The sequence below is a fragment of the Cyrtonyx montezumae genome, unplaced genomic scaffold (genome assembly GCF_038088225.1).
Source record: "Cyrtonyx montezumae isolate F1298 unplaced genomic scaffold, pur_monq_1.0 scaffold_58, whole genome shotgun sequence".
Taxonomy (NCBI): domain Eukaryota; kingdom Metazoa; phylum Chordata; class Aves; order Galliformes; family Odontophoridae; genus Cyrtonyx; species Cyrtonyx montezumae.
The window spans coordinates 31,978-50,979 of NW_027072065.1; the positions used below are offsets into that span (position 1 = coordinate 31,978).

The window sequence follows — 19,002 nt, forward strand, 5'->3', positions numbered from 1 at the left end:
CCACTCCCTCCCCCAGGGCTGGGGACAACCTTACAAGCATTGTAAGGAAGCAGAAAGCAATGAATAATGCAAGCTTTGAGAAAGACTAGACCTCACAACCTCAAAACAGTACAGGAGCACAGTGAACTTCCACAGGCCTGACTGTTCCTGCAGTGGCCACACCAGGCCCAAACCCCACTGCTGAAAGCAGGCTTCTCTAGGCCCAGTCCAGTACCGCCCCAGAAGCCCCGTGCCTGCAGCCCCAACAGGACACAGCATGCCCATACTTAGTGCTGCCTGAGTCGCTTCCTCTCCTTCCACCGGCCGCCCCCCTCCCTTACCCATCGCAGGCAGTTGCAGCGCCACAGGGCAGGCATACATTCCTCCTTAAAAGCAGGGCACCCACCTTGCCAGGGTCCTGATGCTGCAGTGAGGCAGCGAGCTGCCAGGGCAGAGGGGAACAGCCACAGCTAAGCACTCCAGACAGAGCAGCTGCCTGTAAAGAGGCCAATGAGAGCCAGCCAGATAAAGAGATTTATTGTAAGATCAGAGGAAAAAGTGGTCTTCTACCCTCCTCTCCCCCACAACACAGTTGACTTTAAAGCACACATCCTAAATAAGGTACAGAGCTCATATTTGCACTATAGAATATATTATAAATTATATCACGCATCCATTAACAAAATATACAAAGCCAACAGAAATACACCTTAAGCCTGAGCATACATTATCTAACCACTAGTAAAAAGAAATCTAAAGAAAGCAGTATTTCACACTTCACAATTCAATCTGCAATGAAGTGCCTTTCCTCAAACATTTTAGCTTTTTTTTTTTAAATTACAGAACACATTAAAATCTTAAGTATGAAGATATACACAGAAAGAGCAAGCGTGCTGCGGGGCATTCCAGATCAAAGCAGACAACAGCATTAAGTTTAATAACTTCACCAAGGCCTGCACTTAAGTTCATAAGTTCATAAGGTTGGAAAGGACCTATAAGATCGTCTAGTCCAACCATCCTCCTATCACTATCCCTACCCAACTACTAAATCAAATCCCTTAGCACCTCATCTAAACGCTTCTTGAACAGAAGAACTTATCCATGTCCTCTCCTCCTCGTCATATAGTAAGCATAAGCCAAAAGATATTCAAATCAGAACATGTAAGTTATAGTGGGGAAAAAAAAACCAACCACACCTGTAATCTCAAGTTACAGAAAAGTCTTTATCTGGTCCACAGTAGACAGCTGTACTGGGGTTCAGACAGATGGGGAACACTGCAAAATAGTCCTACTGTTTTTCAAAATAAACATTTAAGAGTTTACCTTCCACAATCTATAAAAATAGGCTTAAAACAGAAACAGTATGATACACATTTTTCTTCAATTATTTTAATGGTATCTTATCATGAAGAGTATTAGGACTTTAAAAAACTATTACCTATCCTCTGATCAGTCAGAATACTGATAACTGCTTCAGCTACATTGTATCAATATAGAAATGCTTATTTTTGAAGCAGCAGTAGTATTTGTATTTCAGGATCACTGGTCTCCTACTGCACAGCAACTAAGAAAGCTTACTTAAAAGAAAGAACTTAGCCAACATTGCTGTCACTTCCAGAGGACTGACCTCTGAGCAGTTACCTATAGATACACCACTGCACAGCAGTGTATGTGACTGGCTTCTTGCGATTCTTCAGAATCAAGTCACCTCTCAGGATGTTCGGGAGGGAATTCTTAAAGTTTGAAATAAGTATGCATACATAAAGCAAAAAAATCTTGAGAAAGTGAATTCTACAGATGTTTTTACAGAAGCACAGGAGCAACTAAAACCATTGCCAGAGACTATGTATTTAACACAAGTTAAGTTACATTTTTCAAAACAAAGTATGTGGTACAATCCCTATCCTCAGGGTGGAGGTTCTTTCATTTCCCAAATGCTACCAGATTTCATACTCCAGTTCAGGCCTGGCTTTTCATGCAGAAAGGACACGGGATGAGTTTTGACACATTTTTTTCCCCCAAAATACCTTTTCAAAGGTTCTTAGAAAGGTCGTTCCTACACTTACAACTCAATTTTTAACAAAATATTTTATGTAGGCTATATTTTCTGTTAGATATATATTTTCTGTTACCATTACTACAAATACTTACACTTAATATAGCTGCTGGTATATTAACTCTTATGTTTTATTCTGCTACAAGAAACAGTGATTTTCCTGGTATACATCAGTTCAAATTAAATTAAGGCTTTTCAGAAGTCATCTGATGCTTCAAGACTAATTTTATTATATAAGCAACATTCCACCCCTCTTCCCCCCACCCAAGAATGATTTGTAAGGTTTAAATCTGTTACATTACTATAATGAAATTGACAAAATTTGATAACTAAATCATATCAAAAGAAACGGCTTCCAAGTAGCAAGTATCTTGTGTAAACTAGAGAAGAATACATCTTACAGAAGCATTTTACATTGCTTCCTATTACGAATTTTGTTAGAAGCAAAACAAGAGCTTCTAGCCGCCTAAAAAAGTATTTTACGTACAGTAAAAGGGGAAGTTCTCATCTGTGTGCAGCCTGAAGTTGTTCTATAACATTTCCAGGTAAAAATTATTCAGTATGAAGTCATCAACTCAATACTCCTAATTTCAACAAAAATGAAGTTCAAATTCGGGTCTCCAATTTGTAAAATGTTGTGGGACAAACACTATTTGACATTTCCACGAGAGGAAAAAGTCAAAAGCTCAAAGAAAAGCCAAAGTTTTATCTATATCTCCAAAGCAGTTGAAGGACAGCCTGATAAAGTTGTAGTGATAATGAGAATTTGTGCAACTAGGGCAACTCATCCCTCCATTGGGAAGGTTCAGCATCTGTTGCTGTACCAGTCACCATTACTGATCTGAAGCAATTCAGTTACCACTTGAACCATATTATTGTTGTGTTTCTTCAGCAGTCGCAGGTTTAACTGCCTGTCACAGAATCCCATCTCACACAGACTGGATAGAAGAGCAGTAGTGCGCTCTTCTGTAGCTGCAGGCTGATAGAAACAAAACAAGAGACAAGAAGATTGTTTATCTTATTTTTTGCCATCTCAACTTGCGTTATGCTGTGATGAATTGCGGAATGCAGTGATGACACTGAGATCCTTTGTCCACAAGGAAGTAACGCACATCTACTTTCATTGGTCACTTGTACATTTGAATTACTGCCCTTTCATTATGCTCAAAGAGACATGCTTCTATCTCCACAGCATGGATTTCTGTCACCTGGGGGATGCCATCAAACTTTACATTTTACTGTTGCAGCAGTGTTGTGAAACATCAATACAGAGAATGTATGTTTTATTAAGGTACCAACACCTACAACTTTAACGCTGGAATTCTGCAAAACTCATACAGAACATGGGAAAAAAAGACATTTACCTGTTCTGTAATGGGTGGTCCAGCAAATAATGCTTTGTAGGCAGAGGCGGCAACTGACAAAGCTCCTTTAACTAGTTCTCCCGCAATACTGCCTCCTTGTGGGTGTCTGCAGAAAGGTTAGGCATTACACTTGGGTCAGCAAAAGCCATGTGTTTTGTCCACCTAAAATGGAAATCTTTCCCCGCTAATAGCTCAGTTGATATTTAGTTCTTGCTGCAGAAAATAATTAATTATCCAAAAGAATCACTGCTACTCAGGAATCAAGTTCTCCATGCCTTCTGTTAATTTGTATTTACTTTTTTAATGCTAAAAGATGTTAGCTTACTCTACATAAGTAAATGAAAGGATTAAATAGTCTATGTACATAGAAGCTGTGACATATCCATCCAGACCAGAGTAATTTGTCTGATTTCCACTGATTCTTAGTCACTCAGTCTTAAGAGAAAGACCATGGAACAAATCAGATTTGTGAAGGTGCAGCTTCTGTTTCTTTACCTTGGGTATTCTGAGCCCTTCTGATTACTGGTTAGAAACAGAGAAGATCCTGGTTCATGCCTGTCTTCACCACTAGGTTCTGGAAGAAGAAAAAAAAATACCATATGAACACACACAGTTAACTGGAAACGGAAGAGATTCAACATGCACATAAACAGAAAGTGAGTTTCAGTCTAAAGCAAAACTTTCAAGCTTGCTGACCCAAATGCAAGCTAGGCATGCAAAATTCTCACTACAGTTGATACAATCAAAGAATTCCAGAAGTCATCTGGCTGATTAGTCAGTGGGTATCTACTACAGTACAGTATGAACTGATGTCTGACCTCCAAATAACTGTAACAACAGCTTTAGCATATAGCTCTAATTCCAGAGCAAGATAACCTTCTGTATGTATACAGACACTTCTGAGTACTCTCCTACCATTTCTAATGAATAAATACTACTCTCACCTGATTCAGAAAACTGACTACTGCTTTAAGTTTTTATTGTGCTGAAGATTTGAATAAACACCCCAAGAGAAACAGATGGTTATTACTTGGGTAGGTTTCTGTTTCCCTCAAGAATAAAAGACACCAAATTCAATTGCAGGGGTAAAGAATAGGATGCAACTATGTATGCACCCTTCAGTAAGTACAGTCAATACCTTCTCTCATTTGATTACAAGGAGTGGAAGAGACACTCTCTGAAGTTGGTATGCTTGGCTCTTGGAAGATGTGATTCTGAAGAGATGCAATACTTCTGAAAACAAAGCAAAACAATTACCATTTCCATCTTACGTGCCCACACATATGTAAATCTAGGTAAAGATTTCTTTTGCCGGCTTATGAACTCCTTTCCTTCTCTACTCATTGATTAACTGGCTTTATAAAAAGTTATAGGATGTAAGACACACAAGCACATGCAAAACTGATTTTTTATTTTTTTTTCTTTTGCAACAATTTCTATTTGGACACTGAACTTGACCACAACATCCTGTAAAGCTTGCAGCAACTCTTTATTCTTGTCATAGAAGCATACCTTTCAGTCTGGGGTAAGGTGTCCACAACCTCTGGGGCCAAAGGTACTACAGCAATTGTTCGTGAAGTTGTCAAAATGTTACTGATGCTGTGCATCTGTGGCTGCCTTTCCGCTTCAGAATTCCCTGCCCCTGTTTCAGATTCTCCTGTCTTTTCCAGGCTGGGCTGAGAAAGCGCTGAACTATACATGGACTCCCCTAAAGGACGGCTGGTATCAAAGCACTCAGGGAGAATAATGATATAATCCTCTGATGAAGTGGAGGAGCCTTGACTTTGAACATCATCTTTATCATCACCTTCGTCTTCATCAGACCTGGCAGTAATGCTAGAGTGGTTTGTTCCCTTATCAGACAATAGTAGAAGCTCGTCTAATAGGGGGGGGAAAAAAGAAGAAAAAAAAAGTATTAAAAATTGTCTGTTCTGCCTGGATAAGACCAAAGGCAGTCCTGTTCCAGATGTAAAGGGCAATTATTCAGAAATAACTCTAAAGCTTTGCTACCAATGTTAACTGTATAAGAGCTTTTTTATTGTTATTCTTTATTTCTTGAGGGGATGAGGGAGATATTGATCTTAAATTACATTTAGGTAGAACATAACAGAGGTTTCAGATACACTGGGAACAGCAGTTTTCAGCTCCTAAATTACACGCACCAAATCTAAGCGCAGACTTCAAGCTACGCACACACAATAAGGAAGTACCAAGCCATGCATAATCTACAAGCACTTAGTAACAACTGAGATAATGGTTCCAGTCAATATTCCAATTTCACTCTTTATTTTTCTTTCTTTGATTAGAACAAAGCTTTCAAAATAACTGTTTGTTCAGAGCACTGACACCAATTTTCTGATGCAACACTGATCCTTGCTACATCAAGGCAATCACAGTCCTAGAACACCAGAGATTTTTTTGTAAATGTTTTTTTTTCCTCCCCCCTCTGCAGTCCCTAATAAAGAGAATTACATTCAATTCAATCATATACATTACATTCAATTCAGACTTTTTACTTACCATTGCCATTTTTTGCCATTGACTCTGACTGATGGATATTTGATTCCTTTTTAGGAACAGAATGAGTTTTTATCCTAGAAGTTTCTTTATTTATCACATTACAACTGAAGGTGCCTTGGCATGTTTGCAAAGAATCTAATACAACACAATATAAACGATTTGAAAATTTATCGTTAGCTTCCGTATAAATCAATCTGTGTCCAATACCTTCAAGGAAAGTAAAGCAACAGAAGTCAGCTACATACAGTACTCACTCTTCAGGGATTTCTTTTTTTGTGGGGGCTTATGGTCAGGTGCAGCATCCAGAGTTAGAGAGCGAATTACAGTTTCACAGACAAACTGAGTCCCACTCATATCTTCTTCCCCTTCCTCTTGGTTCAGTGGATGTTCAGTTTTCACTTTTACCACACAAGTTTCTGTAGAAAAGCAGACTTGAGTCATTGCTTTGAAAGGAAAACAACAGATCACTTTAATGTCACCACAAGGAAACACAAGTATGAAACCTTTTTAAAAAAAAAAAAAAAAAGATAGCCAATGCTAATAATACCGATTCCATGTACTGATTATTCCTGTAATCATTGTAATAACTCTAACAATCCAAATTGGACTTTGGAATTCCATTTCAAGTTGAAATGGGATGCGAGGGTCTAATCTAGTCCTTAAAAGGCAAATTCTCAGCTCTCTGACCAATTCTATGAGGTAGAGAACTCATAAGAACCTTAATTCTCTATTTCTGAATTTTAGGTATATTTCACTCCAAGCTTTACAGAGAATAGCATCAGATTACAGGTTTATAATTCAAAAAGCTTTTTTTCCCCCACAGAAAGGCAAAAAACAGGAATTCCAATTCCTTAGGTAAATAAAACACATCACTTCTGTCCCATTATCAGATCTGACAATACCCTCCTTCCTCCCCATTCTCAAGCTCACCATCATTACTGCTTACCAGGCACTGGTTTAAATCCACTTCCCTCATTCTCCTCCTCTATCTGACCTAAGCCAGGTTTCTCTAGCAAGAGGCTATCATGTGGCAAAGGGGACATGCATGGAGTCATGTCTGAAAAACAAAGATTACTACTTTAATGATAATCGTCTTCACAGAAACCTTCCTCCAGGAGGTAACCTTTTAAGAAGTAATCCCTTCTTAAAGAACGTTCTTCCAAGACTGAAGAAACCCAGTTATCTTAAAAGATATTTTGGCAAAATAGACAATTAGCTTTGCAATCACTGGTACTTGCTGAGGAAAAGCAAATGACAACCTTCTAGAATGCCTGGAAACTTACGATCTTGGGGACATGAAACTGGAAAGAAGTTAAGACTGAACGTGACACGTGACCATTAAATCTCCTCTAGTGATGCACCCACACAAAAAAAAAAGAATAAAAGAGACGTGGCAGTCCAAAGAACAAATAAACTTTTGCACAGACAAATTTTCATTGAGTGAATGGTAATTCGGAATGCTAGCAACAGTTCCCCAGAATATCAGAAAATCCTTACCAACAGGAGTATTGTGTGGCACTCGCTCCAATTCCTGTACAATATTGATGTCCAACAGCTCAAAGGACAGCAAATCCTAGAGGAAGAAATCCCAGTTTTCATCAACAAACAAACTGGAATCCTATGTGGTACTTCCCAGACTCAGGGAATCCTTGGCATCCAGGATTGTTTAATCTGGAGAAGAGGAAGCTCAAGGGTGACCTTATTACTCTCTACAACTACCTGAGGGAAGCTTTGATGAGATGGGAGCTGGCCTCTTCTCCCACATACCTAGCAATAAGCCTATAAGAAATGGACTCGAGTTGTGCAAGGGGAAATTCAGGTCGGACATTAGGACATCTTCTCCAAGAGAGTGATCAGGCACTGGGACAGCCTGCCCAGGGAGGTGGTAGAGTCACCAACCTGGAGGTGCTCATGAAACGTTTAGATGTTTTACTGGGTAACGTGGTTTAGTGGAAAACATTGGTGATAAGTGGACTGTTGGACAGGATGACCTTAGAGGTCTTTTCCAACCTTGGTGATTCTGTAATTCCAGTATCTTACAAAAGGGTCTACTCCATCCTCTTACTGACTTTTGTGGCCTCAAATGGAGAATATCTTCCCCATAAAGTTCACCCCTACACTAGAGAAAACAATACACAAATTAAGGCAGTGAGGGAAAATTAAGCGCTTCACTGTCAGAGGTCAAAAGACAGACCCTACACCGTAATTCTTCAAGGAAAATCTTAGCACATACCTTGCTTAGTGACAGCTCTCTGTAATAATTCAGGGAAACAGTTCTGCTATATAAAATACAGCATAACCACTATGTTTCCAGGAAGAGTATTATAAAGCTTAAAAGCTACTTATTCTTATGGATGTCTACGTATGGAGACATCAAAACCAATACTGTTTGTTTCGTCTCTACCCGATTGGTATTTTCTTAAGCACTTTACCTGTGCAGTGAGAAGATCAACAGATGGGATATAGAATTCTCTCTCACTAGGTAGATTTTTCATCTTCAAAGGAAAAGGGGGCAGAGATATCTCAGCCTGTTCCATAATTTCACCCATAACATGAGCATTTCTTTCTGGTTTCAAGTAATAATCCTGCAAGAGGCAAAAAAAAAAAAAAAAACACCACAGACAAACAAAAAGCCTCAAGCACCTTTGTCAGGTAGCAAATCTAAGTCGCATAAAACATAAATCTTGAATATTATTTACATCACAGACTACTTGAAAAATATTAAACTCGGCCCATTCCATTTTAGAGCCAAAAAGGACAAGACTTAACATAAAGCAATTCCATAATCTTTCATTTTATTAAAAAAAACCAACTAGAAAAATAACTGAAACAGATCAGTAACCTAATGGATGTCTGTCAAAAAAGAATTACCATTTCAGAACTTACAAGTGCAAAAGAAGTTGTTTTTCTTGTCTACTAACAATAGTAACTTGAAAAAATAAAAAAAAAAAACAGAAGCAAACTATTAAAGGAATCTCCCAGAAGTCAATATAGCTAGGAACACAGTAACGTTGAAGAGAACAATGCATATTCTTCCAACTACCAGACAATTCACAAGTACCCCAATACTGGGTGAGTTACTTGCCTGTCTGTTACTGGAAATATTATCTTTATGATGGGAATCAAAATCCTTCCAATGGCTTTCTAAAGAGTCAGCAGCTGAGGAGGGATCCACAACAATACTGCACCAGATTCTAGGCCCAAACTGTTCGCCTCTGTGTGACAGCCTCCAGTGAGAGGTGTAAGTTCCTTCTATATTGGGAGCCACAAACTCAACTGAAATGGTTCCTATTTGTCCCGTTGGTATGGATGGTACCAACACATCCTTTTTCTCAGAAGATGCCAAGGTGAGATTTCCCCACATAAGTTTCAGCTGAAATAGAAAGAAGAAAAAACTTTACAAGTTCCTCTTTAGTAGTAGGGAGGAAGAAACATTCTGAACTTCTCTGCTAAAAGGCCTTATACAAATGCTAGACAAAGAGCAGCTGCTAGTAAAGGTTGACATGTTAGTCTCTATCACCACTAAGACTGACCATACTCATCTTTAAACAGGAATCCAGTCAACACTAAGAGAAGAAACTTTCAGAAATGCAACATACTTTCCATAACCAAATTGCACTACTACACTAGAAAAACAGAAGACATTTTCATTGACGTTTACCTTGACTACTCTCCTTCTATGCTCTCTAGTTATAAGGACAGCTTACTGCCCTACGCTTTCCAGTTAATTAACCCATCAAAATAAATCATAAACGGGTTCCAAGAGAGAATTTAGATTCCTAATACATATGAACTCTATTTTCTATTTTTCTATTTTCCCATCATTTTAGCATGTAAAAGTTAACAACAAAGGAAAGCCACCTTTGTGTCTGAGCTCCATTCCACACTGCCAGTATTTTTCATTTGCCAGTGTTTGATGAACTTTGTGCCTGGCTGTAGGTGAGTTCCATCAGGCAAATTCTCATCCACAAAAACTGCACTCAGTGTTGGAACAATTGCTTGGAAGTGTTGACTGAGACTCCTGGGAAGGTAAAGAAAAACAAACCAAAACACCAAAACTGAGCAAGTTACTCAGCCATTATGGCTAAAAACAGAATATCATACTTAGATGTGTTGTTTTTTTTAGGACTGAGAAACAGTCTCTAGTCTCTAGATGTGTTTCCAAACTGTAATGTTTTAGCACAGTTTTCACCTCAAGTCTAAACACCACATAGCAGTTTGTTTTGCTTAACTAAAAAGGAAACGTATGAAAATAAGATCTGCTAATTCTGAAGAATCTCTATTATGATTACAGCACCCAGGTGTAAAAGGTTCACTGCTCTTCAGTTGACTTTTAATTCTTTTTTTTAATATGCCCTGCCTGAAAGGCTGCTGCCTAACATGCCTCATCCTAAATTCATACAGGAAAAAAAAAAGACAGAAAAAGCACCAAACATGGACACTGAAAATAATTAACTATAAAGAGACAATAAAAACAGGAAAAAATGGATTCTTATAAAAGCTAGCAGCGATGTTAGTTTATATTACACGCACACATGCCATCCCAGGCATTTGCCTTCCTCTTCAACCAACATAATCATCAGTTGCTTTGTTTTTCTTCTTCTGCTACTCTCCTCAAAAAGAACTCTACCTTGCAAATTCTATTTAGACAAAATTTTCAAAGGATGAAATCACAAATGATACACAAATGAGTGACTGACTTCACAGCCTTCCTTGTTACTTTAACTCGGTCTCATTACAGAAGGCCAGACAGTGCAACTAAGAATTGTTTAGCTAATAACAACCCTTACGGTGAGGTACTGTGTTGGAGATTTTCTGACTTCAGATTCGGTGAGCTACTAGTTTCCAATACAGGGACAGAGTTCCACAGATGGATTTTCCTCTGCAATTTTAGCTGCTTTTTGAGCTCTCGGACCTCTGCCTTTCGCTGTTTCTTCTCTGCTCGCAACCTCTGCTTTTCTGCCTTCAGAAATCTTTTGTCTATCTGCTTCTGGAGCCTGCATAGAAAGAGTCACTTTGTTAAGCATACTGAATTGATTAAAGTTCAGCTTTAGTCAATACAGTCTCAGAGGAAATACTTCAGATAACGTCTCTTGTTTCTAGACTGGATACCTGACAATTCTCAAAGAACAACTTCATAGCTCCTGATAACGGTATTTAGAATAGCGTCAGAGAAAGAGAAGACAGATCAGAACATACTCAAAGAACAAGCAAGCTCTCAAAGTCTACTATCCAACTATGATCTTTTCTATCTTACCATTAGAAGCTCTGTAATATTCTCAATTAAAGTCATTTTGGATGCATACAGCTACTTTTTCAATACTTGCACTACATAGTACCATTTCCTAATAAATAAGAATAATTAGAACACCAACTGCAAGACAGGTTTTTCTACTTTGCTGCCTTGATAAGTCTTATCAGGTACTGACTGGTGCCACCATTTACCTAACTTGCTCCAGAGTAGTGGGCAGGCAAGGTGAAAACTGTGCTATGTCCAAGTTTTCAGCAATACGTAGCATAGGTCTTCGTAGCTTTAGCAATACATGATTAGGATCGTGTGCATATGTTCCTGCTTCACACTGTTCACAAATACTGTAGGCTGGGCAGAGACTGCAAAGTAGTAAAGGCAGAAGGTTACCAGGAGGTAGACAAAGATTTAATACTCTAGAAAAGAAAGAATAATAATTAATCCATTCACACGCTTAACCTGTTAAGATTCCTATATAGTCATCACTCATCATGTTCTACCTGCACTGGTAGCGAACTCCAACAATTCGAGCCTGACAGTTGCAGCAGGAGATTAGCCAGTCACGTTGATTACCATTACTTGTTTGGGTCTCTGAATTTGGAGGTGCTGTTGTAATAGAGCTTTCAGAGAATTCTGGAGACTGATTGTGATGAATAAGCTTTTCATACAGCTTCTGCTCCAGCTGCTCAACAGTTTCCTTCACCACTTGCTCCCTAAACTGAAGAAGGAAAAAAAAGAAGTCACCACTGAGATGCAGCTTCAAGACACTGGTTTTACAAGGTAAATTAAAACAAAACAAAACAAAGCTTATATTATATATTGTAAAATTATTCCATAGCCTTGCACCAAGTGAAGTAAACGTCTAAAGACAATTAACTCCCAAACACACTGTCCTGGAGTCTCTGTTCATCTTTAAGTCCCAATTTTGTCCACCAGAAGTTTTTTTAAATGTAATTCTTTAGTATTCCAAGTTATGAAAAATCTTTAAGTTTGTATGAAGAAGTTGCAAAAGAAGGAAAAATGAAAAAAAAAAATAAAGATAGCACTGCACCACCATCTTCTTTCACGAAGACGCTGTCTGATTAATTCTTACCACTCCCACCTAGACGCTTTTCAGTGATGTTACTACCTGCCTACAACAATTCAATGTGTCACATTAATCTATAGGCTATATTTGTTGGTCTCTTTAAGAAAATGATTTCAGCTAAACCATCAAGAAAAGCGACACCATCAAAAGTTGCTCTTCAGTCCTCTAGAAACTAAGTATTACCTCACTGAAACTGGTAAAACAAGACCCTCCAACAGCAATGCCATGTTTCATGCTCTACCCCAAAATTCCTATTACTACCTGGAGTGCAACAAGGATTCTGGCACAGAAGGTCCAAGATACTGAAGGGACCAACGTCTAAACAATTATTCCAGCCTTTTATCAAAAATAATGCTACTTACAACCACATTCAAACCAATCAAATGCATAAACCAAACAACCCAGTTTTGACAGAAGTGGCAAGTTTTTTCTAAAGTAGCACCAACCCCCTAAAAATCAAGACAGTCATTGTTAGACAAATAATCTCAATTTGTTGCTACAGTAGAGTGATTACATGTCCAAATACCACTTAAGATTGAGGTCACAAGTACTGAGAACAAATGTCATCAGATATACAGACCTAAGTATCACAGCTATCAATTCCACACCAAAACCTCTGGAATTTTAATATTCTTTAAGGACTGTGCAAAAGAAAATACACTTACGGTTTCCAAGTAGCTAATAAACCATTCTGGAGGACTTTCATTAGTTCTTCCTGTTCTACTGTGATTTAACTTTTGCTGGTGTAGAGGGAGGGAAAAAAAAAATTAAATACTTCCAGTATGTGAAACCACAAAACAAACCAACCAAACAACCCACACTTCCAACATTGATACATTAACGACTTTCAAATAGCTCTCTCCTCGAGTATCTTTTAGAACAAAGTTTTCAATTTCTTTAGAAAAAAAAAAATCAAGCAGGTCAGACAATGAAGCCACAAAGTTTTCCCAAAAGATTTCTTCCTTATTCGCATTCAAATATCAAAACCAAAGCAATCAAGTCAACCAAAAGTTGCTAGAAGGCAAATCAGGGCTCCAGGAGACCATTCTACTTATCAAAGTATTCAGACTGGTCAACAAGAATGAATCTGTACTACTAAATACAGCACCAAAACATCCTCTTATAGACAAACAAAAGTTATGACCTTCAGTGGCCACATTCAGGTAGCTACAAAGACCAATTTTTGAGCTTAGAGTTTTTTAATGTATGGGTAAAAATGATAATCAGGATACGAAGTGAATAACATATCAATTCTTTGCTTTAATGAGAATATAATCCAGCTCTGCATCCTACCTGAGTTGTCAGCTCATCTTTAAGAGCTACCAACTTTTCTGAGAATGTTTTTTCATTTAGTTGCCAAGAACAAGATGAAGTTTCTTTCAAAGGAGAACTTTCTTCATACACATTCATCTGGAGTTGATTTCCTTGTTTAACTGCAATCTGAATAAACAATATACAATGTACAATATTTACTCCACTTAAAACCAACATACAAAATCCTGTAAAAATAGAGCATTGTACTGCACCAGGTGGGGGGGGGGGGGAGGGTGTCGCAGGAAGGAAACAACAAAAAACATGAAAACTGAGTGAAATACTAAGCTTTTTATATTCTGCTTTGTAACCCATGTGCTTATTAGAAAAATCACTGCAAGCAGGAAGTTTATTAGGCAGATATTCTGCAGGAGTTTTAAAACCTACAATAAAGCTGTTTACATAAAGCCCGTAAACAATACAGAATCTATTGAAAAATTTGAAATAAGTTTTCATTTATTCTCAGATTAGAAATTAAAGCCACAAGTTCTGAAAGCACTAGTACTATATGTGATTCTGTGAATGCAATCCTTATTTTGTCTAGAAAAAGAAACAAAAAAACCTGATAAGTAACTAAGCTCTCCATAGTTTTATTGCCAGAAAGTACAACATTGCAGAATGCATAGCAAATTTTTAAATGGATCTCCTAAGAGCCCAGTACCTCAAAATGTGGGATTACTGCATGTTTGATAAAGCCAGTAATTTTTCACTGTGTGCTTAGATCCCTGAATCACAATTGCATCTTCAACTAATTAATGCCAAACCAAAATTGGCCTGATTGAGCCAAAGTATAGCAAAATATTCAGGCTATCATCCAAAGCCATCCAATCCAAAGAAAATTGAGCTATTCTCATCTCCACAAGCTAGATAACGTAGCTGAAATACATTATTTCAGCTACAACAAGCCTCAGTAGAGAAAGCTGAATATATTGAAAAATTCAGAGACCAATTACCTTCAGAGCTTCTTCATATTCCTCTGAAGAGAAAAGAGAAACACATGAATTCTTCCTACATCAAATACATATAAATTCAGCATACAGCATTTAATATCCTTTACATCCAGGAATGCCTTCCATACTTTCTATAACTTAGTTTAAAGTAGCACTACTAAACAAGTTGATGTACTTGTGGCAACAAGGAAACGCTGTAGCCTAGAGACTTGAGACTTCTCATTCCCTTAACTCACTCATTTAATAAAACAAAATAGTTACTATGTATCAAAGGTTTTCTTTCTTTGGGAAGAATATGATGCCCAACCATACATAAAATTCCAATAAGCAAGGTTTCTCAGCTCTTTCTCCATAAGATAACAGCTAAAGCCTATTAACAACCCTGATTTTAGTTCAGTAAAGAAGCAGCTTACCTTTGCTATTCACAGACACCTGGAAAGAGAAATAACAACAAGTAACAGGCAGTTAATTATTTTTGTAGTTTTTGAAATTTTGCTTTCCAAGTAAAAGTACTTTTATTCAGTTTCTCAAGTATCTAACACTCCTTCAGATTTTTTATTAATGTAATATTTAATTATTAATCAATGCAGAAGTGGTTTGGAGTAAATCAGATTTCTTATTAGGTTTGCACAATCAGCAAAGCCCCTTACTCTCCTGGCACCTAGAACAAGCACGGCTTCATCCAGCACAAGTAAGCCAGTGCTGCTAAAACAGGCCTTGCCATACAAGTAAACAGAGGTTGGACCCAGACGCTGTTAATGTCAAGCAAGCAACACTTAAGTGTTCTCAATCACCAAAAAGGCAACACAATCTACTACAGATGCTCATTTTATTTATTTTTTTTAATCAGAATTTACACAAAGAAGTTACTCATACAATGAGTCATTTAACCACTATAGCATTACATAATTCTGATCAATACTTACTCTATTAGCACATTAAAGTGATGTTTAATGTGTATATCTGTTTGTTAAAGAAGTATACACAGACAAATAGAGAGGTAAAAGCTGGAAAAAAGGACAGAATTTTTCCCAAAAATGTTTCTGGAGTTGTCCTGACATTTCCCATTATTTCCCATATTTTTTTCCCCTCAAGTCCTCATCTCTAGAAATTAGGTAAGCAGCAAATCAGTCTGCAGAGCTCAGAGTACTCAGCAATTGTGATCTTTTCGACAGCTACACTCCAATCTAAATCTCTAGATAAACAGAAAGAATGAGGTCATAGTCACGCCAAACAGGAAGTTACTCAACAAGGACAACTGGAAGTAACTAATTTGCCTTCTGAGTCAGTAATCTGCTTGCAGATTATAGCATTCACATAAAACAAGCAGAGGATTTGAGTACACCAGATCACCAAAGTAAACATAATAGGCTAATACCAGGGGATTTCAGAAGAATGGATGTAGATTGAAGAGATAGGGCTTTATCATGGCTTCAGACACAAGCAGTAACAAGTACCTTATGCTGATAAAATAATAATTAAAAAATTAAAAATCCCCCAACAGAATCATCCGTTCCTCAGAGCACAAAGAACCACTACTTGTTTATACTGCTTGGTTATACTGCTGTGAAAAACAGAAGCAACAGCTTCTGTTTGAAATTAGGAACCGTATATTAAGAGTGAAACCAAGAGACGAACAGCTACTTTTTTCTCAAAAGGACAAAATCCACCACCTCTGGCCTGCAAAACGTACACTACAGAAGGACTGACTGCAAGAGGCAGAAAGGTTCACAGCAGTTACATTTCGAGGCAGAGGGAAGGGGGGAAGTACTGTACCTCATCGTTATCCTCATCAATGTATTTTATCTGAATGTCATCCAGGTCAAATGAAACTTTAACCTGTAAGGAAAAGAAGGAGAAAAACAAAAACAAACAATGAGACAGGCTGCCAGCAGATTTCAGTTAATCATGATTATTAACAGGGAAAAAAAAGGTCATCTTTTCACCTTCCCTCTCAGTTTCTCAACTGAAATAAACAGTTTTACAAAGTCTGTTCTTCTGGAGCTGAGTACTCTTTCCAGGGCCTTCCCTCCACCCTTTTCCAACTTGCCACAACTAAAAGAAGAGAATCATTTATTTAGTGTTCCAACTTTCCTAGTTAACATTTACCCAGCAAATCAAGATCACAGAATAGCCTTTTCATGGTAAGGGAGCTTGCTCAGAGTTAATGAACTCAGACATGGAAAACACTGCAATTTACAGCAGCTAAAGCCAACAATCTTTGAACACTAGCTTGTGCTTGAAAAAACACCTGGTACTGGCAAGCAGCCTTTCCTTCCCCCAACAAACCTAAAACAAATTCAAACTAAGGAGAGTGAAACATTAAATTCTACTACTCCCTGGCCAATGTACTGTACAACTGAACATATAAATTATTCATTACACATTTCCAAATAACAACAACAAATATGAACAGGTATGCTACATTAAAGGGCAGAATTTATAATATTAAATGAACTGTAAACAAAAGCAATTGCTATGATGAGTAAGACTTGGAGGCTCATGCACATTTTTGCACACAAACTGCATTATTCCTCCAAGACTACACTACATGAGACATATCCTGCCAGACTGGATCTAACAAAAGACTTCTAGCCACTTTAGAAGACAGCAAATGGCTGGGACAGCCTCACACTGCAGAATTTATAAGTGACTAGCAGGTCCTTTCAGTAACCCAAATTAACTTTGGGAGCGCGATGAGAGAACTAACTCACTGAGAAGAAAATGCCATCTTAAACATATCTCTACACCACAAGCTGTTCCCCGAAAACCCAAGCTACAGCCATAAATTTGCCTGTCCTTTTTAAACACTAGACATATTAAATCATATAGTAAAAACACAAGAAACAGTTTAGACAGTACTACCACAAAACACTGCAAAGTAGAGTGAATCACCCTTGGTTAGAAAAGTAACCTTAATGCAATAGAGCCCCATGCCTTGAATAAGTACTCTCTCATTCTCTGAGTGCTGAGGATTAAAAGCAATCTGATTCCAGCTTTGATGCAAATAGGACACAAACCCACTCGAACATTCCCTACACCATCTACCTATCAACAACTACTACAAGACTGAACTAACACCTCTTCTTGAAGGATGAAATACAAGAAGGAAAGCATCATATGGCTTCGGTTTTGAATTCAAGTAAGTCATCATGCAAGCATCCCACAGCGTATATTACATTAGCTATAAAAGAATTAAAGGAGAGAAAGTAAAATAACTGTTAAAACGCAACTTGGAGACTAAAGCAAACAAACAGGATCAACAGAAGAATTGCTACAGAATAAATAAGTAAAAACACTGCCACTGCATCATGGCCAACAGAATCTTTATTGTAATGATTAAACTTTGCCAAATAGCAAAGTTTGCTATAACTAGAACCAGAAATAAACACTTAAGCAAAGGCTTCAGCAAACAATGCATTAGCAACTAGATAACCCAGAAAAAAACAACAAAATCAGGAAGATAAGCATTACTCAACCTTGCCTACCTGAAAGAGCAAAAGAATGGGAAACAAGCAAAACAAAGTGCACTTTATAGCAGGACAGTAGTAAAACCCATAATCGTGGGTTAGAGCAACGCACATCTGAGCCACCTACTCTCACACACAAATTAAAAAAAAATACAGAGGGGAAAAAAAAACACAAAAACCCAACCCATATGGAACTTTATCTAGAACAAGTTTTTTTCTGCATCGTTTTAACTAGAAAGCGAGAGTAAAAGTCAGTGTCAACGCTTAACCAAAACAAAACAAAAAAACTTAGGCCACAGTAAAATGAAAAAAGACCAACTTTAACATCCCGTAAGATGAGCAACGCAGTGTTGGAAACCGAGAGATAAGGAGCGGGGCAGTGCTCACCATGGCCTCCACATCGGCCCATGTCGTATGCGCTGTGTCTGACACCAGGAAGCTCTGGGTCTCCCCACGGCAGCTGACGCGAAGGTTCACTTGCGGCTCCATGCTGTCTTCCTTGGGAGATGAGGGAAGACCTGTCAGGCAGCCCCAGCCCGCAGTCACCCGCTGACCCAGATTCGGGGGGAAGGGCAGTCAGGGCCACTCACCGCCCACCACAGCTCTAGAAATAGCCCCCGTCGTAGCAACCTCCGGGCCAGCACTAGGACCCCCTCCTCAGCCGTGTGACGGCCCTAACATGGCGGACCGGTTTAGGCAGGCTACCTGCACTTCGCAAGATATTATTGGCTCTCTAGCCTGCCTCTCATCCGCCTCACCGCCCTGATTGGGTCGGAGAGGTGGAACCTGGCGCGCTGAGACCACAACAATAAACACAGCCAGGGAGGCCGGAAGCGAGTGGGCGGGCACCGTGCCAGCAGACATGCACTTCCGAAACTCCCACAATACACTTCCTCTTCCGGGAGCACCTCCCGTCCAGTACAGCCAATCAAACACATTCTTTCCTGTTTCGCCACACTGTGGCCCGACGGAGTGCGGCGCGCGCCAGAAAAAGAGCGAATAGAATGGTGACTCTTG

At 38.6% G+C, this 19,002-nt stretch overlaps 1 protein-coding gene across 1 annotated transcript; it reads right to left on the reverse strand.

Annotated features, from left to right (window-relative positions):
- Positions 1 to 1,984: 1,984 nt before the first annotated feature.
- On the reverse strand, positions 1,985 to 18,687 carry NBR1 (NBR1 autophagy cargo receptor). The gene is made up of 21 exons (XM_065749107.1): positions 18,373 to 18,687; positions 16,292 to 16,354; positions 14,929 to 14,947; positions 14,519 to 14,541; positions 13,548 to 13,694; positions 12,920 to 12,994; positions 11,668 to 11,885; positions 11,365 to 11,529; positions 10,710 to 10,916; positions 9,781 to 9,940; positions 9,005 to 9,292; positions 8,352 to 8,504; positions 7,417 to 7,492; positions 6,866 to 6,976; positions 6,174 to 6,335; positions 5,920 to 6,054; positions 4,912 to 5,278; positions 4,538 to 4,632; positions 3,895 to 3,973; positions 3,400 to 3,505; positions 1,985 to 3,014 (listed from the first exon to the last, which is right to left on the reverse strand). Exons 1-21 carry the CDS (start codon positions 18,472 to 18,474, stop codon positions 2,841 to 2,843), a joined length of 2,925 nt encoding a protein of 974 aa, XP_065605179.1. The 5' UTR covers positions 18,475 to 18,687; the 3' UTR covers positions 1,985 to 2,840.
- Between the last annotated feature and the right edge of the window lie 315 nt (positions 18,688 to 19,002).